Source organism: Myripristis murdjan, chromosome 8 (genome assembly GCF_902150065.1).
Source record: "Myripristis murdjan chromosome 8, fMyrMur1.1, whole genome shotgun sequence".
NCBI classification, from domain to species: Eukaryota; Metazoa; Chordata; class Actinopteri; order Holocentriformes; family Holocentridae; genus Myripristis; species Myripristis murdjan.
In genome coordinates, this window is record NC_043987.1 from 22,770,984 (window position 1) to 22,796,698 (window position 25,715).

The following is a 25,715-nucleotide window of genomic DNA, read 5'->3' on the forward strand; positions in this document are numbered from 1 at the left end:
AAGTGTATTTAAAAGGTGTTATGCAAAACTTGTCGGTTTGAAATGAGGGCCATTTACTCAACTGACAAAAACCCTAATGGCTGCCTAGCTGACAACAAAAACCATGTAGCCTCCACCATCAAATTACATTCTTCCTCTAGATTTTTTTGTCAGTCGAGTCTTAAAGGTTCTCACTTTAATCAAAGTAGAGCACCTTTAAACTGCCAGATTAAATTTATCTCCTAAACCAGTTCAAATAATAAATTAAATCCAAGAGTCTTGTTCAACAAACAATTTCTCACTGATTTTTAAATAAATAAATTTAATCTCTTTCCGTCTTTGACATATTTAAACGACACAACTGGTGTTTAAAAAAAGCCTTTATTTGGTGTGGTGCTTTTAACATTTGAAACGCTATCAAATAAACTGAAAGTGAAAATGACCTATGCTGACAGAATAAAATAAAGAATGCCAACTCAACTTTCCATGTAAGTATTCTATACTTAGACTTCTTGATAGGGAAAAAAAAGTGTCCATAACATATAGGCTGCTTATGAGTAATTACTTTTTCCGTGACAACTTTGAGTACTGGAACACATCCGATCAACGTTAAACGCGTCATTTTTCCAACACTGCTTTCAGACATTCAGCTGAAAGGTGCAGAGCAAAGCCTCAAGTGTCTTTCACTCTAATGATTGCTGTTAATTCAGAGATGCGCCTTGGTGTCTGATCAGAGTAACTCAACTGTCATTCTTAGGGCCAGTCCCGAGTGCCCTCCATTTAAAATCATGCTGTGATCAGGCTCTGTCCTTTTTCCCACAGAGACCCTCACGGATCACCTGACTCAAGACTTGTTTGTGTCATACACAGCTCGCAACGCTGCAAATTTAACATGATCATCTCACCATTATTTAATGTCTTTAAGCAGAAAACTGTATTTACCAAAGTCATTGTCATTTGGTGCTATAAGATGATCTTTTCTAGCTTTGGCAAGTTTCAGCAAAAGGAATTCCCTGCGCTCCATCCACTCCTTTAGCTCCTGGTTCCCGTGCGCCAGCTTACAAGAGTCGTCTTCAGTGCAAGTGCCTTTGAGGAACCTGTCGAGCAAGGGATCAAAACGTTAGCTGGCAAATATCGACAGAATCAAGCTGGTCAGCGGAGAGACGTTCTCCGATGGCGGCCGTGCCTTACCTCTCACAAACTTTGAAAGTGCCTGTGGGAAATCGATACTGCCAGCAGTTCTGGTCGTCCTCAGAGTTGAAAACTTTTTCTTTGTGTTTTTCTGAAGTGATGTGCTGCTGCCACTGCTTGTCACTGTTGCAGTTTTTACCGCACAGCCAGCAGTGATTGCCAGCCTGTCAAAACACAAAAGAGCGATCCTGTCATTTAGTTTCTCTCATTCAGTTCATTTGACTTTTGCCCGACATTTTGCGAGGAGAGAATTTAATTAACACCATCTCATTTACAGATATCAGTAATTACTATCTTTTTTTTTTTTTTTTTGTAATCATGGTAATTTATCGCTGTTTAATTCAATCACTTTACAAATGAACTAAAAGCAAGATTTTATCAGATTATACCAAGGAAATTGGGGATGCACTGCTGTGGTTTTTGTATTGCATATACACAATCTGTCAAAGCCTTTATTAGCTATCAAAAGTATAAAAAAGAACAATACAGGGCAAATTTTGGTTTTGGTAGCAATGCTTAAGTATTGCTGTTAACAGAGAAAAAAATACAAACCATATTGTTCTTCCTTACCTTTGTATATTTTGCTGGTGTCCCTCTGTTTCTCAAAACCTGTACCATCTCTAGTAAAACATTCTGAGCTGCACTTCATGACAAGAAAGGTGCTATATAAATAAAGTTTGGCATCATTATTATAAAATCAAGGTGCAGTTTTGGAGTAAAACTTGGCTCCTGAAAATATTAACCAAAAGTGATTGACCTGCTGAAGCTAAGAGCTGAAAATCTGTCACCAAACACACACACTGACTATTTTTCTCTGCCATACATCTGCTGGCTGATGAACTCACCACTTCCTCAGCGTAGTCTGTCGGCATGTGTATCTGCTTGCCGTTCTCCCTGATGGAGCTATTTGAGGCCTCCTCGCCCCAGCCGGGCTTCTGAGACAGCAGCCACTGCTCGTAAAGCTGATCCATATCTGGAACTAAATGAAGGGCGAGATGAGTGTGATTAATGCTTCACAATAACTGCGGAGCGTCATATTAATTAAGTTCTAAGTGAGTGAAAGAGCCCATCTCCTCGACAAACTCACTGTTGTTCTCCTTCATGTAGGTCCAAAGGTCTCTTTCCTCGATGCTGTGAGCGAACGTACAGTTCCCAATGTATTGGCACTTCTTGCCTGCTGTCACATGCATGCAAATCTAAGGCAGAGGAAAAAACAAAGCATAGCATTATGGCTCTTGTTAAGAAATTTCAGCAAGAAATCAGCAACAAAGAAAATAAATTTTAGTTAAATGTTCTTTATCAACATACCTCAAATTGGGATGGGATGGGCTTTTTGGTTGGAAGCGGTCGAACCGTCGTCCACTTTTTCCTTTCGTTGGAGCTCACTAGCACCACCCGTCTGTCTTTTGACCACCTGAGACACAGATCAACATTTGAATCAATGCGGGGTCATGAGACGACCTCTCCAACTAGCCCATGCTCCAAAGGAAACACTCTGTAATCAAGTTAATGCAGCCTTTAATTAGCTTGTGTTTAGGGATGCACAATATTGGATTTTCGGATGATATCCCATATGCTCATATTTTTTCCACCTGATTGCAGAAAACATCAAACCTTTCCTGCAGTGGAATTAACATTTTATTACACCTGCTCTTACTGTGAAGGCCCACATACAGATGCAGGCATAAAATACCATGTTTTTCAAAATGCACTCATTCACTGGGCAAAGTAAGAAAACTACCTCAACTTAGGTTATGTAAAACGTGCCATATTTATTTTTTAAACAAACAAAACAAAACAAAACTATAAGATTCTTCCTACTTAAACAGGATTGGATGACGCTCCCCTGCAACAATCCTGACAACAGCCACAAATCAGACATATTTCACATATCAGCAGATGTTTTCATTTCAGATATTTCATTTTAAAGGCAATATCAGCTGATACTGGTGATTTGGTGATTTGCCGAACATTCATGCCTACTTGTATTGTCCTAGGCTTTAACAGCTGCAAACTTTCATCCCGCTGTCTCTGGGGACTTAAAGCCTCCAGCTGCTCCTACAAGAACCATGGGACTCGCTAAACTGCACATTTATGGGTCCTTTATCTCTCTAAATGTTACAGGAATCTTTCATAAGTGCGAGCAGGGCGAGTCTTAAGACCAAAGATGGTGATCATCTTTGATCCACCTCACATGATATTAAGATACACAGATGCTCACGTGTGTCTGGCCTTGGCTGAACAGTACTTCTTGTTCTTGTCTGCTTCACTCAGCTGTCCGTTTCTCCAGCACTGACCACAAACGAACATCATCTTTAGATTTGGGGGTCCAAACCTCCTCTGTGCACTGGGAAACTGCTGGGGAGACAAATAAAAAAAAACAAAAAAAAAGTAGATTTGGATGACAGCCTCAATAACAATCTCAATTTTGTCACAACAGCATAACAACCTGTGATATCTGTAATCAGTCAACTAATATTGCTGATCAGACTTTCACATGCTAGTTTCACAATGATAAAAGTTAGGGGAAATTATGATAAAAAACACATCTGAATCTAAAGTCTGCATTTGGCAGTAACACAAAATGCACCTTGCACATATCCTACATGCTTTTTATTCCCAGCATCAGCCTGTTAACAGTTTGTTTGGCTGCACATGAAGGTTCAGCTCAGTCAAATCTACAGAGATCCAAGAGTTACAACAGCTTCGTGGGAAAAACAACACAGTTCAGGCTTTTTTTTCCCGGCCAAATGAAAAGACCACAACAGTTATTCAGCCAGTATTTGTCAAAAATGAGGAACAGACACTTGCTCAAAGCGCTGAATCAAAATATTTGTTCTTGTTCTTTCAAAATTCGGGGACAAAAGCAGATGTTAGACAAGGCAGAGTTATGATCCATCTAATGCAGACAGTGTTTGTTCCAGCCATTAAAATGGTGATGTTGAAGCCCAGAGATAACAAAATGGGGGGCGAAAAAAATCAACAGATTGCAATTTAAGCTAAACTACTGTGAGCGAGGCAAGGTTTACATGACTGATGCTTGTCAAACAACCTTTCAAAGCATCTTAAGCCTTAAATATTTAATATATTCAGTGTTAGATTACGCTGTCTGTGGCTTATAGCCCAAAGCTGCTAATTTACCTGGCAGATTGTAGAGATGAAAGAGATCAGTAATATGAAAGGATTGTCATTTTTTCTTTTAAGTTTCAAACTTACAAGCCTATGCATGATGTTAAAGGCTGCTTTATAGCATTAAAGGGGCTCTTACCGGTTGTAAGTAATGTAAATAGTCTGGCAGGCTTGTTAAGACATTTTGAATCTATAACCGTGTCCTGCTTTGTTAAATACAGCTATTATTTATACAATCAACACATTAAAAACATCAAACATCTCTGAAGGTTACACACAAAACTACAATATCAAAGACATGGGTGTTTACTGTCAAACTGAAAGACAGTTTTTCAGGCTATGACCACCTATTTATGTCAGTTGATTACATATACATGTTATGTCACATTTGGATGATTAAAATTCATAAAATAAACTTGAGAAGGCCATGACTTCAGTAACATTACCTGAGCTCCTTGCAGGGAAGCTGCTGTACTCCAATACTTCTTTGCTTCCTGAACAATATTTTCATGAGTGATGCCTGTCAGACACACACACACACACACACACACACACACACAAATCATCAATGTGTGAAAAATAAACAGACAACATTTTTCAGACACATTCAATTGCCAAGGAAATGCGGTCAGCTCTTTTATTTACTTGAAGTTTTGCAATATAACTCAGTAAAAAGCCTCATGTTAACACTTTGAACCCTCACAATGACACATCTCACACACATACTCCTTGTCATGAGCTCTGTCAGTCGATTTGAGGAGGATAAATGAACAAATAAGCCATGACTAGATCACTTTTGCACAATTTTCCTTCCTTCCTTTCTACGTGGGAGAAATTCTACCAGAGGCTGGCTAAAATGGCAATGCTAGTTGACGGCTGGAGGGGAGAACATGTGGAAAAAAAGGGCCACTTTTACATGCAACACCAGCCGGTGCCGAGGTCAGTGTTTTCAAACAGAAGTCTTACCGAGCTCGTGCTGCATCATCCACACCTTCAGCTCGATCAGGCTGTGGGCGTAGAAGCAGTCGTCCTCTCTCACACAGCCGTACCGGACCTCATGGCGACACAGATCCAGCTGGCAATGCAGATTCAGGGGTCTGATTTTGGAATAACGCACTGTGTTCTCCTTTAAAATATGAACAAGGCACCTGAAAGAGAAATATAAGGCGCAAAATATTTTCCTGCTTATTGGCAATTTTTTTTTTTTTTTTAAATGGTATATAATTTGAAAAGAAATTCCAGCATGTTTCTCACCAAATATCAGTAAAAAAAAAAAAAAAAAAAAAAAAAAAAAACACTGTCAACTACGAAGCAATTTTCTTCACACATAAAAAAAAAAAATCAAAACTGGACAAAAAAAACATTAAAACACTTACTTATGATCTTCAAAGTCATGCTTAGTCACTGGATGCGAGCAAAGAGAAGGGTTGTCCTTGTTGGTTTTGCTGATTATTCTTGGTTTGTGATCAAAGCACACCTGCAGATCAGACAATATAAAGTGGAGATTTCAATTTCCCATAAAAGCTTTGCAGATTTATTTTGGAGAAAATATCAACGGTGAGACTTCAGTGCCAACATTCATAAACCATCTCTGGACATAAGAAAGGAGTTTCACTTGGCGTCCTCAGGATGAAGGCACACGGCAAAGCAGACATCTCTCCAAATAGTGTGAATATAAGTGAGTTGGCCATGGGATTAAACCAATCACACAACTGACATCCACTGCTGACTGTCAGTGGTTCCTTCCTGAACTATGTACGGTACATTGCAACTGATTTTTCCTGGTCCTAAACAATTAATTACTTTTCACCAATGAGGACAATTCACAGTTACTCCACTGGGGGCAGCTCGGCTGATTTTATTCTCCAGACACTTTTCAGTTTATGGCAACAGAGCAGCAGAATAACTTGTCAAGAAACCTCAACATCATTGCTGGATGGTTTTAATGACCTCACATGACTACTTCCTGTTAAATAAGGGAACCTTAAATAGTGACATCATCCTGCACCGGTGGGTGTAAATTAAATTTTTTAACAAATAAAGCCTCCACAAATATTTAAACATCCTCTCTCATCCTCCAGGGTTTGGTCCGTCCTACTGGTCTGCACTTCTGAATGATCATTCCCTGCACCAACATCCTGTTCCACTGGAAATACATCAAATAAACTAAATACGAGTCCATTTCATAGGGTCTTTAAATTTAAGCAGCTAGGTGGCGAGACAGTTATATTAAACTCAAATTAAGATTTATTATTAATTTTGATCTTTATTTGTCTATTTTGTGTCTGCTACTGATTTGGAGACTGTTCCTGTAACTGTATGTTCAACCATGTGCCTTTGTGTCCATTTTCCCTATACTGTTTGAGTATCGATACATAGAATTGTAATGTTTTATGATGTGCTGTATACACTGTATAATGTTATTTGTATGTTTGTATGTATGTATATATTGTTTTTTGTTTTGTTTTGCTTTATTTTTTTATGTGTGGACCCCAGGAAGACTAGTTGCTGTTGCGGCAACAACTAATGGGGATCCGTAATAAAGATGAAGATAAAGGGGGTGAAAAAAAATGGGGAAAAAGCTCTCTACCACTTATAAAAGCACGTAACATTTAACACAGAACACCTTGATGTTTTCTAATATCTGGTTAAGAAAAAAAAAGGTCTAGTACTCACTCCACAGAGAAACATGAATATCCCCCGGTGCTCCTGTAGGATTTTGGGGACGGTCAACCTGACGTTACAGTTTGGCCTGAAAGGATCAAACAGCAGCTCCCTGGAGATGAACCCTTTCCTCTCCAAGGTCCAAACATCAATCTCTTCCTGGCAGTACGCAAACGTGCAGTGGCCAGGGTATAGGCACTCTTGTCCAACAGCGACCTCTAAAAACCACACAGGGAACAATTTTACACATTAGCTCTTATCCAGAGATGTCTTTTAAAAAAAACAAACAGCAAAGATTATATTGCACCTGTTTCAGAGTCACAGCACGTAGACAACAGATCTGATAAACATTCCTGTGTTTTCAGAATATTCATGTGTAACAGTGAAGTGCCGGGTAGAGAAAAAAGGGCCAGGCAAAGGAGAAAAACTTTTTACGAAGGCTTTTTTTAAAAAATTGAGTTAATCATTAATTTAAATTTATTTTGGAAAATAAACACTACTCTGTTCAGTTGGAATATTCTTAACACTAAAACGCACATCTCTGCATTTAAAAATGGCCGAGTCATGAAACATGCATGCACATATCCTGAAGTGAAGGTTTTACTTTTAAGCCAGATCACCGATTTCACTGACTGAGATGAGGTGCAGATTTGATCCACTGTATCATTAACGAGAGTCAAAAATCAACACACATCAAATGGCAACAGATGCCTTTGAGTCTTTTGATCCATACCACCATCCTGTAGATGAACTAGGCTGTCCGCAGGCACATTTTTCATTATGCATCGTAGCTTTCATATTCTGTATCTCCCAGCCTTTTGATGCATAATGTGTTCATAAAGATTTGAGTTGGAGAGATGGATTTAAGTACAGCTGCAGACCTCGAGCCGTCTCTGCTTTGACTGGCGCTTGGCAAAACAGAAAAATGTAGAAAGAGCAAAAAAAAAAAAAAAAGTCTAGCATTGCAACTATAGATTTTTTTCCAATCTGATGCTCACAAATGAGGTAGTTTTTTTGGCATTTCTGCTTTATCTAATAGTCACAGTAGAGAGAGACAGGAAAGGCAGGAGAGAGAGAGATGCCCCTTTTCCACCAAAAAACACCTGGTGCTAGAGCCAGTGCTTAACTGGTGCCAACAAAGAACCAGTTTGCTTTTCCACCGGCCAAGAGCCAAGCGGGGCCAAGTCGGAGCCACGTCATTACGTCATTGTAAAACGTGATCACGTGGGTCTACGAGACGCTTGCTCGGAATCACAATAACAAACATGGACGAACCACCGTAGCGATGCAAATACTGCTTGTGTGTTTACAAGACTACATTGCGGTCCAGAGGCGAAAAACGCAATTATTGCCGGCTACCCGTCGTATTCGTGGTCGGAATGAACGGTGACTATGTTTAGCTATACGTTTATAGCATTCGCTGCTCCCGTTTGAGTCTGTAAGTCCGCCCACCAATGACGCGGTGGGTCGCGTCATCGGTTCTTTCTCTGGCTCCAGTTTAGCCCCTGCTCGCCGTTGGTGCTTGCTTGGAACCGGTTTGGAACCAGTTTGGCCGGTGCTTGGGCGGTGGAAAATCAAAAAACTGGTGCTAAGTCAGGCACCGGCACCGAACCAGCCCTGGAACCGGTTTGGTGGAAAAGGGGTAAGAGAGAGGTGATGACATGCAGCAAACGACCCAAGGTCGGATTCGAACCCAGGGCGCTGCGATCAGGACTCCGCCTTAACAAGTGGTACACGCTACTGGGACGCCCCACAAATGAGCTGGCTTACCAGAATTTAAATCAGTCTGCCCTCTGACTCAGCCTGTGTATATCACAGATGCTGATTAAGAGATGAAATTTCATATAACTTATGAGGAGTGCTGAAAACTTTACTTGGCATAATGAATAACACCTACAAAAAGCGGCATAGTGGAAACTACAGGCTGATAATTTTCCATATAACAAACACATGGCTCACAATCTGTGCGAAGTATAGATCCATGTTCAATATGCCTTATTTTCAAATTCATTCGTTGAATCTTTAAATGTCAGCTATTTTTTAAGACGGTGAATGGAAAGTAAATCTTTTCTACTTATCTCAAATGTTCTTGGTTTTTGCTGCATTACCGGATTTGAAATACTATGAAACTTTGAGGAGGACAGATGAGAGGAATCATAAACGTCGCTCTCCATACTGAAGCGTGAAGGTGTGGTGTAAGTCTGAGGTAGGACCCGATAAAGTCAGTCAGAATCAAAAATGTGGCCACAGCAGACTTACTCCTTGCAATTTCAATTTTCCTGCTGTCTTATCTAAAAGAAAAACCCTAGAGGTGGGTTGCCTAATATGTGGTTGGCATTCTTTCGCTTGCATGCAACATCTCTTAACATAAAAAACAATCAATAGAAAGTTTTTGCATCAACACTTTATGTGCCGTTGGGAAACTTTCTGGATCTTAAGTCTGTGATTAGATTAACAGATCCTCCTGGACAAAGCGAAAGAAATACACTTGTAAGGTCTGAAAATATATTTAAAAGTTACCCTTGCAAATGTAATACGGTCCGACGTATTGGTTTTTTGTTGGTCTGGGTCGAATGAGCTTCCACGTTTTGTCTGGCAAGTGTTTGAGTCTGCCGAGTAAAGCATCCTTCTTGCATTTGTGTTCTTCCGTATGTAACGTGTAATCCAACACCCCGGGCCCTGTGGATATCATCGGAGAAAAACACAGCATCAGTCAATACAGCCGTGTCCTGCAGACATCACCCACTAAGACACGAAACTCCTGGAAGTGGACAGTCGCACGGCTCCAACGTCAAAACAATTACTCACCAGTTTTGACAAAGCAGAGTGAGCATGCTTGTTTGAATTCATGAGTTTCAGCTAACGGGTTCTTAGCCAAATCTACAGCAGCGGGGCCCTTCATGTCAGGCATACCAACAGCCATTCCCATTGGGCTGTCAGTACTGTTCAGCTGTAATTAAAACAACAATTAAAATGGAAAAAAAAATGAAATGCCATGAATAGAAGTCTGCACAAATTATCCAAACTAGTAATGCTGAGCTATAATTCATAACATGAACAGTAAGTACCTGTGTGATGAAGGGATTCTGAGGATATTCTGGGATTTTGAAAGAGAAAAGGGTGGGGGGGGGGGGAGAAAAAGTTAATTATCCTTAATGTTAATTCAACTTGCTTGGCTCAAGTGTGCATTTAGCACAGTAAAAATGCTAAATGACGTACAACTGCATAATCATGTGCTGATGTTGACTGTGAATCTGAATTGTGATTATAATGAGATCATTTATGTATGCAGGCTTTATTTTTGACTATCCCCTGTCTGGTAGGGCTGGGCGATACTGATCAAATCACAACACAATATCTTTGACTGAATACCTCATTATCAGTACAATTATGATATTGTTGGGATAACTAATGGTGCTTTCATAAGACATTAATAGCAGATTTGACATGACTGGTGAGTGATGTGGATATGACAGCCTAGCAGGTAGAGGCAAATAAATATAAATAAATTGCATCCCTTTACCGTAAAACCAGGAAAAGACAATACTTATACCATAATCACCATATTACCATATCCAAAATCACAGACAATATCTAGTTTCATATCACAGTATCAATTAAATCAATATATTTCCCAGCCCTGATGCCCTGATGGTATGTGTCCACATGTGTGTGATGCTAAGTGTCGTGCTGCTTCCCAGCTTTGACAGCTGCTCTCTCTTAATTGGACAAACGCCTCACTAGTGGGCTGTACTCTCCCGGATTTCAAACCGGACCAACATGGCGTCTCTTTTAGAAGTTTTCTTTTATGTTACAAAAATAGTTCACTGAAATAGGTTTCTGCAAACACTGGAGGCGAGAAATAAACCATGCCGTTGCTGAAACTACCTACTGTGAGTCTAAAAAGGAGGCGGCGAGTCATGCTAGGTGCCCGTAATTTGCATAAAGTGGCTCAGACCTTAACTTTATGCAAATGAGGGGACGCCAACATGACACCCCGTCTCTTGAAGCAAAAATGCGACGCTACCAGAATGCATTGCACGGCTGCTTACAGAGACAATGAATGGGAAGCATGGAAATGACTGATCCTGTGGACATGAGTGTCTTGCTCATGGACACTTCAGCAGGGCAGATGCATGAACCTGGGTCCTCTGACTGAATGACAGTCTACTTTGGCCGCTCTACACAGTAAAAATCCCTAAAACCCACAGTAAAGACTTGACTGAGCAGACCAGGCCTCTACCTGTCTTATATTCTGATATGGAGAGATTGTCCAGGGAGTCCAGCGCTGAGGGGAGCGAGTTCAAAGGCTCCATCCCAAAATACGCACTAGAACCCGATTTGTGATACAGTGGGGGCAGATTCACGGTACACTGCTGGGCGCCGTGGAGAAACGGGCTGATGTGAGATGGCATTAGGAATGAACTCGGCATGGAATTGCCTGAGGCAATACTGGTTGGCAAAGGGAGCGGCCCCTTCACAGTGGGTATGTCCTGAAGGAAGAGAGAAACAAAAGTCACATTTTATTTTGGTCTGAGCCACAGCAATAGCCAATAGATATTGACACACTGTCACATTCAATTCATCAGCGAGATACTCTTCATATCTGCACTAACCATGGCAGGTTCCGGGGGACCTGCTTGGTCCAGTAAATCATCAAGGTCATCCCCGATGATTTCTGCATCATAATCTTGACTGGACTCAGGCAACGGGCAAGGCTTGCTGGTTCTCGACCCGTTGACCATTGTGGGCGCAGGGAGAGAGACGGAGGTGGGCACAGACACAGGCAGCGGGACAGGCTCAAAGCTCGGAGGCTCAGACGAGGGCAAAGAGGAGATACTGTTGCTCAGAGGAATGTCATCCAAGACTGCATCATTCAGAGAGGGGAGCACTGGCACCGGGACTTGGACTGGGACTGGAAGAGGACCCCCACTGTCCTGGGACAGCTGAGGCACTTCTGAAATACACACAATGGGAGGGAAGGGGGAAAAAAGTTGCTTTTCGTCTCTCTTTGATAATGAAATGAAAGCTGGTGAAACTGTAATCGCTTACCTATTTCTATATCTTCCACGGTATTAGAGCCATGGGCAAACTGCAAAAAGAATGGTACTGAATTATTAATTTTTACTGACACAGCATATTTCGTATTATGTGAGAGAAGAGGTTATCATGTGTCCCTTACCTTATCACATGATGCATCTGAATAACTTGATCCACGCAGGACATTCAAGGCAGGCTGTTAGAGGAGAACAACCTCTCAGTTTACTTCATAAAACACTTCATTATTTAAACTTTATGAACAATATAAATAAGATAATTAACACTCAAACTTCATCATGTCTCAAGCCTGAAACTGCCTCATAGAAAATGAATAAGTACATGAAGAAAAATGCAAGTTCTCAGCAACTCCTACTCATGTACTACATTTATCAATTAGTAATAAGTGTTGCGTCAATATGGTAGCCAGATTTTTTTATTTTGTGGTTGAAGTAATTATCACAACTTTTCTCGTGGTTGTAAGGTCATTCCTGAGACACACCTACCTTACTCCTCACATAAGCTTTACGTATTTTCAGTCCCAACATTTTGGCAAGGTCCTGAGTCAGCTGTATGACACTGGGATCCTGGGGAGGAACATCAAATTCACAGAAGTTATTCAAAGAGTCTTCGGACAATATTCACCATCCCTGGTTTTTGTGCATATCTTATGCTTCAAAATGATGGAAAAATGGCTTCAGTGGGATTTTTTTTGTCTGGTTCTGCCTGTCTCAGGTTACCGAAGATGAATAAAAGTTGTGATAAATTTGCTCAGACTTTGGTTTTTGACCTGAAGTAATAACATTTCTCCAACCAAGTATTCAAGCAACAAAGACAATGGGGCAAAGAGACCTGGAGTATCGCATGAAAAACAAAGCAAATGATACATCTATAAAAAAAAAAAAAAAAAAAAAAAAAGGTCTCATTTACAGGCAGCGGGCTATCTTATTATATCTAATAATCAGCATAATCTGGACTGTGAAAAAAGGAGCATCCATGTTTTTTTGTTTTTTTGAAGGTTATCAAGAGGCTGCTGAAAATGTTTGGTCCCTCTTCATTTCCTGGTTTTAAAATCTGGCCCAGTTGAATTTGTAATTGAATAACCCTGGGCTACCATAATGCACAATCAACCAGAGTGAACCACTGGTAGGAGCAGGTTGAAGCTTCAGTATTACACACCCTTCAATCCAGGTGCTGTAGCCTGTCATGTTGACCTTCTAGCATAATTTTTTTAATTTCGTTGTTCATTTAATTTTACTGGGCTGAGACATTTTCCGTCAGATTTTGTTTATATGTACCTCAGCATCTTCTGAAATGCGTGTCTGATCCAGAATATGTAAATCAAACAAGGCAGTTTCTCAAATCTAGCTAAAACTAAACACATGATTAAAAGGCAGCTAACAGGCATAGATGAGGCTGATATCACATTGGCTCACCTTGTATCACTGGCAAAATGACTTCTGATACTTCAGGATTAATAATACAATTTTAGAATTATTATCGGTACTGATGCAGGAGTCATAACCATACAAGCACAATGAACGAAATACTAGGTTAATGACATTTCAGGCAGCATGCCAGAGACAAAGCAACACCTTGTGCCTTTGTTAGACGAGCCGTGCCTACATGCGTCATGTGCACTGACTGATATGTGTGAATTTCAATTTGCTCAACATTTGTAAACCACTGAATTAAAAAAAAAATGCAATACAAAAAGGCTTGAAAGACCATTTTGCACATATTTGGCTACATATGTTAAATCTTACCTGAGGCACTACTAGAGAGCATTTGGCAACAGCCTCATAGGCCTCTTGATGTCTCCCCAATTCTTTCAAGGCTTTTGCTTTCCTGAACAGCGCTCTGTAGTTTCCCTCATTCAGATGGAGCGCTTTCTCACAGTCTTCTAACGCTTGATCAAAGAGTCCCTGAGACAAACATATAGATACATACATAAATAATTTAAATATCCCAGAATCAGACAGTGTTCATGCAATGGCCACTTTGTGAACCCAGAAAAACCCATTTTTGTGAAATCAAAGTGATGTGAAATGTTAAGTGACTCAGGCAGGAGTCAAATGTTGGGACATGCGTCCTTCCTTGGAGGAGCAGGGTGGTTTTTCCTGCCAGATGACATTGTTTGGTGCTGACAGGCATCGCCAAGAAAAAAAAATTGGCTATATTTCAAAAGCATCAATGAGCGGTTTCTTTCCTGGACCTTCATTTGTTCAACAGATTTCAAATTGTTGGGCAACATTCAACATGATGTATGTCGATATTGTCAACTAAGCCGCATCACTCAACATGAATTTGTAATGTATGGACTTACAGCGTGCCTGCAGTCACAAAAATCAATTTAGTCGATGACTGACAAACTTGCTGAACTATTATAATTCTGTTATTAAAGTCTAGGGCTGTACCTGACTCATAATGACTTTTCAATTCAGCAAATTGGCTCATTGTATGGCTTCAGTACCTCTCCACAATTCTCCAGTTAATTGAGCCAAGTAATTGTACATCTACCAGCTCTAAAAGGATATAAAAACTTTTTTTTTCCATTCCCTACTGCAGTATATATTCCCAGTGCATTTCTCAGAGAATGTGTTACTATATAGCAATGCCCAGTGGCTATCTAAAAAAAGAAAATACACACATAAACAAAACACAACTCTTCGACTCCACCTTCTGAGGACTATGAGTGTTGATTTGACTCGACTTTCACGGGGAAACTTTATTAAATTCGGTGTCTGACACTTTTCAAAACTGGGTAGAAACCTGCATAAACATGCTTTAACTTGTTCACTGCCACCAACTCACTGCTCTGATTTTACCTGAACATGATACTTCACACAACTAAATATCTGCTGACACTTTGCTAACTAAAAATAATGTCAGATCGCAGAACTCCAGCGGCACACATCAGTGGGCAGATGCTTTGTTTCATTTTGCTTTCAGTTGTGTTTCTGAAAAGCCACTCAGAGGAGAGGCTGTCCGATGTGTCCCAAGCAAAAAGCAGGATAACTGAAGAAAAACTACAATGCTGAAACTTAGCCACCACTGACAAAATTAATTTATCATTTTATGTGTAACTCACATCTTTTAGGATGATAATTTATCATTGTATTGATCTATAAAAACAAGGAATTCATCAATTTAACTAATCAATGTGTTATTAATGATCCATTAAACTGCACAGCTTAAGTTTTAGTGTGACACCTAAAGTTCATCATGACTTCTTAGCATGTGTGGTGAAATAACCTTGTGTTATTATGTAATCTTGCACAATTCTGCATTACTTATTTTGTATTGTAGGTAGTGTGACAAAGTGGAGGCACAATGGGATGGACCAATATGTTGGCACACTATCACTACACACTTGTATGACCCTTTTGTCTTTTAAAGAGTGTGTCAAAACTGTGTGTCAATTACAAACAAAGTAAAGCACACAAGCTCTTCTGGTTTTTAAAAATATTATCTGTTTAAAATCATTATACATTGTATTAAGACAGGCCTCCCTGGAAAATTTAACCTTTTTTGCACCTACAACCCCTATCCCCCTTGGCTAGGTGAAAGGAGACACCAGGGCCAGAAGCAAAACAAGCAAATAAACAAAAAATAAATAACACTGTAATTTCAATGTGAAGCAGTGCCATGACAAGCAAGGGAGGATGCTAAACTGGCTCATTTTTTTAAAACGTACATCCAAAACATGTATTGCATTAGATTTAGCATAGATTTTAAAATTTCACTGCTAAAAAAACCCCCAAACAAACAAAAAAAAACAAGTAGCTCTCAATATTTAAAATCTACCTCACAGAGCGGCTATTGAATCAAAAAGTTAATTTCCAGCCCTAACGTTCACTGTGTTTACGTGCACTTTAGTAATCAGGTTGTTCACCACACTGTTGATTCTGATTTCTCAAATTGCATGTAAATGATTAAGCCAGTTTCCATAATCAGGGTAAGGGATTAAGAGGAATCGGGTTAAGGCACAAAGATTTCTCCTGGAGAAACCTGACTATTGTGCCATGTATAGCCATACGCTGGTTTCTGAATGGCTTTTTCATGTGCACAGGTGCAGGACAAGAGAACGAAAAAGGAAACTGACACAAGATAACAGAAACACAACTGAAATTGTAAAGAGGTGTTTTACGAGGTCAAATGCCCTGGGAGCCGTTTTCAACTGCCTGAACTGCAGGGATTTATTTAGCAGCACAGCAATTCGACAGGTTCATTTCACATATGGAGCGATGTGGCTTCTTGTGCCTGTATTAACAGTTTGTTTTTGCACCGATTAATTACTTTTTATTGTGACAGACTGAGCTGCTCACTCCCTGTCTGGTGCGTCTCTACCAGGGGTGGGGAACCTCCAGGCCGGGCCGCGAGGCAATTCATAAATACAGAAAAAGCAAGTCAAACATGCTCTGAACTGCGTTTACTTTTTTCCAGAGGTAAAAGAAAACAATAATAATAATAATAATAATAATAATAATAATCCAGCTGTATGACCGTCATGGAGAAAATCGACTAGATGCTGGAACTGCTGCATCGGATCGTGAGCGGTGCGTGGAGCTCCGCGCCCAGAGGATTTACCCTGAGGACTTTTAAACTGACTCTTGCAAAGATTTAATTTTGCTCAACACTGACTGTCCCAAACCTGGAAATCCAGCTGCCAATAACACCATCATCATCATCATCATCATCACCTGACATCAGACACCGCGCCAAAGAGAAGCTGCTCCAGCCACCGCATTAAAGTTAGTATGACATTTGACCAGGAAAAACATGTTAATTTAACAATTAAAGTCTTATTAGCAATATTAAAATATTAATAAAACAGAGATAATTTTTAATTCAGTAATGTTCTATAGATTTAAATGGCCCTTTATAGAGAAACCTGTGCTCACCCCTGGTCTGTGCAGTATATGGTGTAATGTGTTAAGCCTTTTACTGTGCTCTTATCTTATTTGTTTTATTTTTATTATGTTAATCCCTATAAATGGACAATGAATCGTGGACAAATGAACCAAGATAATTACAGCCAATAACTACAGAATTAGTTATATGATGTGTGATGGTTACTATCCCAGAAAAATATTGTGAAAACCAAACTCAACAATATTACAACAGGTGTAAAAATACATCTTAAACGTTGGAGTGCAGCTCTTGGAGGTTTGGATTCCTGTAATAATATTCCCAGGCGACGGGGAAAAGGGGTCTGAGTCCAACTTACCGGAACGATATTTAAGTACGCTGCGGCTCGATTTGCGAACAGCTTCTCCAATAATCCTGTCGGGATGGAGATGTCTTCCGAGTCGGCATAATCCGCGATGCTCAGAGCCTCTGTGTACATTTCTACAGCTTTTGTCCATTCTCCTTCTTTGAATACGTCATTTCCTTCTCCAAAAAGATTCCACACGAGCTCCTGAATAAACACCTGGACAGACGAGGGAAAACATACAGCCATGAAAATGTAAAAGCAGCACACAATGCCGCCGATTTGTCCTGATTCATCGTTGACTGTGACTTATTGAGCAAAAAAAAAAAAAAAAAAAAAAAAAAAAGGCTGGGATGCCTTTCACCAGGGAATACATGCAAGTAGAGACACATAAGAGCTGTAACGTCACATTAAAGATGTGCCCAGTCTTACCTCGTACTGGTCTTGAGTTCCAGGAAATGGCAGGGTGGATCTAAATGCAAAAAAGAAAAAAGTTTACAGTTACATATCTTTTAAGTTTCAGTAGCACACAGAAGAAAGGGTACGGTAGTGACTAAATAACAAGCTCAATTTGAGTTTCAGTGACGCACAGGGATCATTACAGTTTCCTCTAATCAAACAAAATAACACAGGGAATTGAGAAATAACAGGCATGACATTTTTTTATTTATTTTCAACCTGTCACACAGTGGCCAGCGTAACGCTGCAGAATGAATCATGTGCCCGTACGTCCATTTAAACCTCTATGATTCATAACCAGAATAGCTGCAAATCAACAATATTGATTCACTCATTATTCTGTGTTTCAAAACACAAATGCAGAATGTTGTTCCTTTAATCATCAATATGAACTGTGATCCCTAGCATATGCTGGATTATCATTTTAAAGAACACAATAGTCTTTTATTACTTATATGCATGTACTAAAGGTGTGCTGGTTTAAAATAAAATGAGAACAAGAAATGGAAAAGAGGCCTACGCATTTGTCAAGAAAGGCTTACACATAAGAGGATTATCGAAACTCCAAAAGAGGCTCCAGAGTGACAAAAACTGAGCCAAAGCAAAAGTGCACCTTACACAGAAAAAATAAAATAATAATAATGATAAAAAAAAAAAAAATAAAAAAAAATCAGTAGCCCCTGACCATTTGCAGCTCAGTTCACAATCAATATCATGGCTAATAAATGTCAAAGTGTACAGCCCATCAAGGTGAATCACGGCCAATAACCTTTATGAAGCGAGACATTTCAAACAAAAGCAAAAAAAACAAACTTACGTATGACAAATAGAAATAAATCTTACAAAATTACACTAAAGCCAGTCACTCCATCTATTCACTGTCTTTTTGTGTTAGTAAACAAATTGGTAAAAAAAAAAAAAAAAAAAAACAATTCGAGGATGTAATATGGAAAAAACATTTTCTACAGTCAGACTGTAGGATCGATTTTCCATTTAAAAACTCTCCATCCATTAGACCTCTATGAGAGATGTTATTGAACTGTTTATAGTTACATGGTTTCTTTGTGAAAGGCAAATTATGCAATATTTGTTCCCATTTCCATTTGTTAGCTTATGTCTATACTTTTGCGTAATTCAGGTCAGGTGTTTCTGGCATTTTTTTTGTTTGTTTTATTTTGGCTTGTTCTGCATGATTCTCTTCATGTATTTTACGGGCTGCCACTGACCTTGATGGGAAGTGCCTTTTGGGAATCCAAAGTGCTGTGTGGCAGCACTCTGGGTTTCCAATTAAGGAAGGAAACAGCAGCTATACCACTGACGAAGCAGAGGCTGGACTGCACTGAATTTAAGCCACGAACAGTTTCAGTTCAAGATACGAGTTGGCACACAGTATCGGCAGGTTGGATGAACAAAGCACTTAATGTGGTCTGATTCCAATATAACACAGCCTGTCTTAGTTACTGATTAATTGATAGCCTTTACCAATAATCTGTGTAATCAGTGTGTTAGATCAAAAAGGAACTGGTGAACAGAGGCAATGAATAAGTGGCGTTATAATCATGTTCATCTGAAATCTTTATGTTGGACAACTTTCCACATCAGCGGCACCTAAAATGCACTGAAGTACTGAAGCGTACCCTGCAATATAGATGTGCTATAAAAAAAGTTTCACTTTCGTTATCACAATAAAAGTCTCTGTGTGACCGGATGAAACGCAACAAGATCAAAGCCCCTTTCCCCTGCAGTGGCACAGCTCGAAAACAAAGTGTGAAGATATGCAGGGCTGTCTACAAAGCTCCAAATGTGAATACAATGAGTAAATTAGACGAATACCCCACATTAAAAACAAAAATTAGAACTAGCTGGCAGAAAAGGAGTCAGTAATCAGCTATCTGGCTGACAGCCAGCGCTTCTGGAAAATGCTGCACGATGCAAGACTGATTCGTCACTCTGCTGATGAATACTTAACTGAGGCCATTAGGAAAGTTGTTTACTATTGGTAGAAACAGATATGCTTCGATCATATAATCAGCACTCTACAGGAGAATTCACTGCTGTCCTAATTGTCACGGATGCAAAACATCTGTTATGATGTTATTTAAGAACAAGTGCAAATTTAAGCGATTTGCTGTTCTGTTAGCAAGAATTTCATCCATGGTGAAACCACTCCGATGTCATTTGTACCTGGGCAAAGTTCGGCATGGAAACATTCAGGGGTGAAGAAGAAACATGATGAACTGAAGAAACATGAACTGTGCTCAAAACCATTCGACCCAAACGTGGAAAGGCTGGAGAGGCTTTGGACATGATTTTTTTTTGTTTATTTATTGTTTTACTCAGAGTCACTCACATCCTGAGGGTTGATATTCTTCAGTAACTCTCCCACACTTGTATCAGATGCATCTCTAGATCCTCCATTTCATCAGGCAGCAGAACGAAAAGCAACAACTGCTGCCTTACACACACTCAGTATAGGATTCTGTTTCTGCCCGGCTGCATCTCTGCTGTTGTCACTGTAGTTTTTCTTAGGTGCTTCCCAGCCCCAACTTGAACACAGCGACAGATGGAAGAAAGGTAAAGCGTAACCGTTCACAAGTCTGAACAGCACCATGCACCATGCATGGCTGACCAGATGTGGAGAAGAAATAGAGCCGCACATACATCGTTAAGGATTAGAGATGACAACACGACCGGGAAACCTACGTGATGTTTTTGGTATGCCATCAGCACAGTCATCATCACACTTTCTAGAGCTCCTCAAGTTCCTTGCTAGTGAATTAATAGTTTGTCAGCCTGTTGGAAATCTTTCTGGGACGGCCTATGAGCGAACACCCCCCCCCTCATGACACACACACATACTTTGGGAACCGGCACCACAGCTCAGGACACTTACTGAATGAACTGCAGGCCTTTCTGGATGTCCTGCCAGCGACTCCTTCGGTCCTTACACGCTCCAGACATGACTGCGTGTTAATATCCACTCCTGGGAGTCAGCACCTGTGACACAAAGTTGACGGTCACTTGCAGCAACAACAAAAACAACAACAAAGGCTTTTACTGACAAAAACTAAACATCATGTGTGGATACCCCAAACTGCTGAGCTGAAGAAGTGAAAACCACAGACTCCCTAACTCGATGATCTTGCCAGTAAATGCTTGCCGAGCCTCACTCCTGCCTGCCCTGCCTCACTGTTTATGGCTTCCGTATTGAGCAATGACGACACACTTTTAGTTCCGGAACAGTCCCCTCAGTTAATGTTGCTTATCTTTTGTTGACTAGCGAGCAGATAAGACGGTGGTTCACGGTTAACACTGACAAATTCAATATGAGAGGCAAACGGACTTCAGGAGAGGTTAACTGGACCGCGGGACGGGTTTGGTAGACACTGAACGCCCCTGCGTCCATTATCGGACAGCTTTCACAATCGGCCCGAGGAACACGTCAACCACTATTTTTTTTACACAAGTCCATCAAATATTTAACTTGGCTCATACATGAAGCACCGATTAAAGGTGTCGAAGAAGTGGTGGTTTGTTTCTTGAAGAATTTCTGTCGCATTTGTGTGATGCAGCGACACGAACCGCTAAGTACGTGGGATGCAGCCCAGCCCGGATGTAGCCAGCTAGTTGACACTGCTTGTGGCGTTTTCACTTCACTTTCTGCCCCTTCTTCTTCTTTTTTTTTTTTTAATCCAAAAGTATTAACTTCATTGACTACATGGGGATCTGGCCTACACAATATGCGTCTCAACTTCAACGCCAGTTTCAGACAAGAGGCGCCTGTGCTGCTGTGTTTCCGATCTGCAGAAATCTAGTTGTATTTTACGTGTCCGATAAATGTGTGGCGAGGAAACCAGGCCAATCTGTGTGGACACTGTGGTGGAGTGATGATGAGGACCAATGTTGGGCTAAAAAAAAAAGTGAGAGAGAGAGAAAAGAGCTCAAACAGGGACGTGTCCGATAATGGGTGCATGCACTTTCAGCGCACGTGTGCTGCTCGCGGCCGAAGAGATCCAAATACTGTTATCATCATCTCCTAGCAAATGTGGGCAATTTCTGGCTAAAAGGCTTAAGCCGCTAATGACGTGACAGCCGCTGGTTTAAAGTGGACACGTTTTGACAGCTGATATCGTAAAGAGACGAGTGTTAGCAGACAGGCGAGTAAGTTTCTAGGAAGTAGCCTGGACCCAACAAAGCAAAGGCATGTCTCTCGTTCAAGTTAAACTAGTTTCCGACGTGAACAATAGCGCGCAATAAGGCTGGATGTTTTAGCCTCTAGCTCGACCATGAGACCCGGTGTGAGTGTGTGTCTGAGTGTGTGTGTGACACAGGAGAGCCGGTGCGCATACTCACATGAATGGATCTGCTTTTGTCAGACGCGCATTCAGTTTGCTGTCTAAATGAAAGGAGAGGAGGAAATTTTTTTATTTTATCGTTTTAGCTGAGATATCAACTTGGCTGGATGTGGTAGGCTACTGTCGCTGAAGGCCGCCCTTCGCTTCTTCTTCTTCTTCCCGGGGGTTTCGAGGCAGAACGCATGCGGCTCAAGTCGCCGTGCTGCCCTCTACAGGAAGTGAGTGGTCATGGCTGTTTCTCCACCAAGCCTGTCATCAGTAAATTAATTCATTCATCGGCTCATACATTCATTCTTAAATTTACACACAAACGTCGAAATAAATGAATTAAAAAAAAAAAAATACATGGATAAATACATTTATAACTCTAAATGTATAGATAAATTGAGAAACATACAGAAATTGAGGAATAAATAAATGAATTGTTAAGTCTATTGTCATTTTCCATATTCTCTATATTAATTCATATTCATTCTTATGACAGAAAAGCTTATCCAGTCTGTGTTTTCTTTTCTTTTCCTTTCTTCTCTTTCTTTTCTTTTCTGCAAACAATTCCCCGACACACTCACACTTACTTTAATGTCATTGGAGAAATAAATCCTAGCTGAGCTGATCACCATGCACGCCATGCACAAGAGTTGGAGACCAACCTCTTGGGGCTGCTCAAGTAAAATAAAGAATAGTTCAAATTTTATTCTTTAATTTTAAGTATTTATTAACTTTGTGAATTATTAATCCGCTACAGGTGCAGCCTCAGGACACAATAAAGTAGAAGAGTTATTATTCTGATCCTTGACATGAAAAACTATAGAGACCGTAGCTACAATATACTGCATGTCCCTCTTTCTGGGAAGCAGAGGTAATCTTGAGTTGTTCAGTGAACTGTGACAGTTTATGAAAACATTAATTTATTGTAGAACATGATTTAAGTTTAAACGTGCAAGTTTATGAGCGCACTGATGCAACACAGAAGCAGAGGGATAGAAAACAACAACATGTAAAGAAGAGAAATCAAGCAGCTTAACATTTCTCCCACACAAAACAAAACAATCAAAATAACGAACAAAAACAAGACAAAATCAGGATGATAAAATAAGAAAACCACTGCACTCCACTGTGAAGACAATGTATTGAAGCGCATCATGAGATGGGAATATTGTCCTTTCACTAGGGCTTAAAAATCAGCCCTCACTGTTTTGTGTGTTTTTGTAAAAAATAACATGCAACCAGTGTAAATTCAGACGTCAGGTGGCAGGTATCAGCAACAAATGATCTCTTTCTGTCTGCCAAAGAGACGACAGGAGGCAGTTTCAAGAAAATGTGACACCAGGAAAGACACTGAAAATATTTTTGTAAAGGGGAAAGGACATTCCTCCACCAAAGATGGCCTCTTAACTTAACTTTAACTCAGACTTCCTATGATGATCAGCATCTCAGCCAGGCAAAGATTTGTAAACTCCTCCATTAACCGAGCTTCTAACAGAGCCACATCTTGACAGCAAGGTTTAAGTATTTGTCTCGGTGTAGCAGGACTTTGAATGTCAACTGGCTTCTGTTTCGGGTGGAGAAATGATTGTTTTTTGTTTTTGTTTTTTTTTTGTGTGTGTGTCTTCTATGAGCAACGTCCCTATTCTCTGGGGACCTCTCTCGTCTCTGGGACCCACTCAACCAGAATTTCCTCTGCAGCAGAATTCGTCTCACTCTGTTTTATTTTGTCTTTCGTAAATTAGCCGCACGCACACATGTTTCAAAGGAAGTTATCAAAGCAAATGAGTTTAAAAATGTTCGAAGCAGTGACAATTTGCACAGCAGATGCAGATCTACAGATGTCTTGGAGGAGGCAGGCAGCCAACCACATGGCTTCTTCCATTTCAGCATTTGTTTATTCCCTCTTTTGTCCCCCGAATGAGTTTGGCATTGCTGCCTAAATCTCATTCGAGAGAAGTTCTTGGGAGGAAGTTCCCAGTTGGCCTAATAACAAAACGGAAAAGAAAACAGTAGAAAAATTTTACTGAGGCATCACACCAAAAGAAAAAAAAAAAACTACTTTGCAAAGCACCCACACCTTTCTGCTTTGGCAGCTTTTGTGCAGAAACAGAATTCAAAATGCATATATTTGTAAATGATATGTGATGTGTGAACACATGTCAGTCCATTCACTGCAGACTTGTATAAATTTTGGAAATTGTGTTTTAGTCTTTTTCGCCTGACAGCATCACAGCAATAGAAATTATTTGTGTTTTGGTGTGTTTTAGAAATTTCGGGCTTTTACAAGCACAGTCACTCTGTCTCTAAATTTCAGGAATTTGCCAACTTTTGGTCTTGGTCTGTTTTTGGAGTTTTATGGACACGTTCAATATTCAAACTCACTTTGCCTTTTGTCTTTGCCTGTTGTTTTTCTCGTATATTCTTTGCAGGTGTTTCCTTGGATTAAACCCATTTCTCAAGAATGCCATCACAAACAGCTGTGGTTTTCCAAGTCGTCTGTTTAATCTGTTAAGGTAAGAATCCATGTTTGTTTGAATTAGGTTTTATCTACTTCATATGACATAACACAAACTGGCTGGGGTGTTTTTTTGTGATTACATCAGTTAATTGCACATTTCCAGCACATTTACGCCATCACATTCCTCATGTCAGATTGATGTATTGTAGCTGTGGAAAACTCAACCCAAACAATAATCAGATCTATAAAAATGTATCTCCTCACAGACACTGTTGACTGCAAAGCTCCCCAGTGCCATGCAGTTATCTTGGCCGCTCCGTTCTGCCAGGAGGAGGCGCTTATCTCAAACTGTGAGCTCAAAAAGAGCAGCGTCACAGAGGAGCCTCATGCCACACCGGATCGAGCATACGTCCCTTTTTTTTAAAATCAAAAACCAAAATGTGTGTATTTTATGATTTAGATGTCTTCACATAACTACATTACAGATGACAATGGAGTGCAGTGCCAGACTCCTGAGAATACACCCTCTGAGAAAACACAATAAAAAGATTAAAAATAATGACATGATGAACACTTCAGTTTCTCAACTTGGCAGTTTATAGGGAGAATCGTTTTTTTTTTTTTTTCCCTGAAATGTTTATAAAGGTAAGAAGATGCGGATGGAAGGCATGAGGAGCTTTCTCTGCAATCACAGAGAGAAACCGTATTATTAAAGCATAATTACCGTCATTTTGGAAAGAGCAGTAGCAGTTGCTGTGATGAACCAGAAGTCTGTGTTTTTGCTGCTTACAATAACTGAGGATGTGTTTTGTGAGAGAGAATTACCTCTGAAACTTTTTTCACCCATGGAAATTTATGTGTATGCATGTTCAGACAGCGTGGAAAAGCTAAGTGTTTTTTGAAATTTGTTGTCTGGCTCATGAATCTAGAAATACAGCAATGAGTTAATGTCTCAAAGTTTTCTCCTGTTGTCACCCAGGAGCAGCGCAGATTCCCTTCTGTGTGATATTTCTAGAGGGAATATGCAGTGCAGGCAAAAACTGGTAAACATATGGTGTATCCCATTCATCTGTCATAAATTATATAGAGCTTAAATTAAAGAGAAACAGATCTTTTCATAAGTGTATCCTTGGTACTTGTTTTCATGAGACCTCTAATGTCCTATATGGCAAAGCAATAAAAAGTTTTAGTCAGTAGAAAGCACATTACTGTAGTAATATTTATATAGTGTTAATATTTA

The 25,715-nt window shown here is 40.0% G+C and overlaps 1 protein-coding gene and 1 long non-coding RNA gene across 3 annotated transcripts; one reads left to right on the forward strand and one right to left on the reverse strand.

Annotated features, from left to right (window-relative positions):
- Positions 1-341: 341 nt before the first annotated feature.
- Positions 342-22,162, reverse strand: zc3h7a (zinc finger CCCH-type containing 7A). Of its 2 annotated transcripts, none has more exons than XM_030058271.1 (23): positions 22,028-22,162; positions 20,568-20,671; positions 17,648-17,687; positions 17,231-17,434; positions 13,767-13,925; positions 12,507-12,587; positions 12,146-12,199; positions 12,016-12,055; positions 11,580-11,920; positions 11,207-11,456; positions 10,032-10,060; positions 9,772-9,913; positions 9,484-9,642; positions 6,976-7,181; positions 5,676-5,776; positions 5,266-5,447; positions 4,746-4,819; positions 3,392-3,525; positions 2,479-2,584; positions 2,258-2,366; positions 2,016-2,149; positions 1,171-1,334; positions 342-1,076 (listed from the first exon to the last, which is right to left on the reverse strand). In XM_030058271.1, the coding sequence occupies exons 2-23, from the start codon at positions 20,633-20,635 to the stop codon at positions 887-889; spliced, it is 2,967 nt and encodes a 988-aa protein (XP_029914131.1). In that variant the 5' UTR covers positions 20,636-20,671; positions 22,028-22,162; the 3' UTR covers positions 342-886. The 2 variants fall into 2 exon arrangements, with proteins under 2 accessions (XP_029914131.1, XP_029914130.1); XM_030058270.1 differs by having other exon boundaries at positions 3,392-3,528.
- LOC115363923 (uncharacterized) lies at positions 22,134-24,890 on the forward strand. Its single transcript, XR_003928619.1, has 3 exons — positions 22,134-22,247; positions 24,447-24,530; positions 24,742-24,890. It is a non-coding gene; the product is annotated as an uncharacterized LOC115363923 (long non-coding RNA).
- The last annotated feature ends 825 nt before the right edge of the window (positions 24,891-25,715 follow it).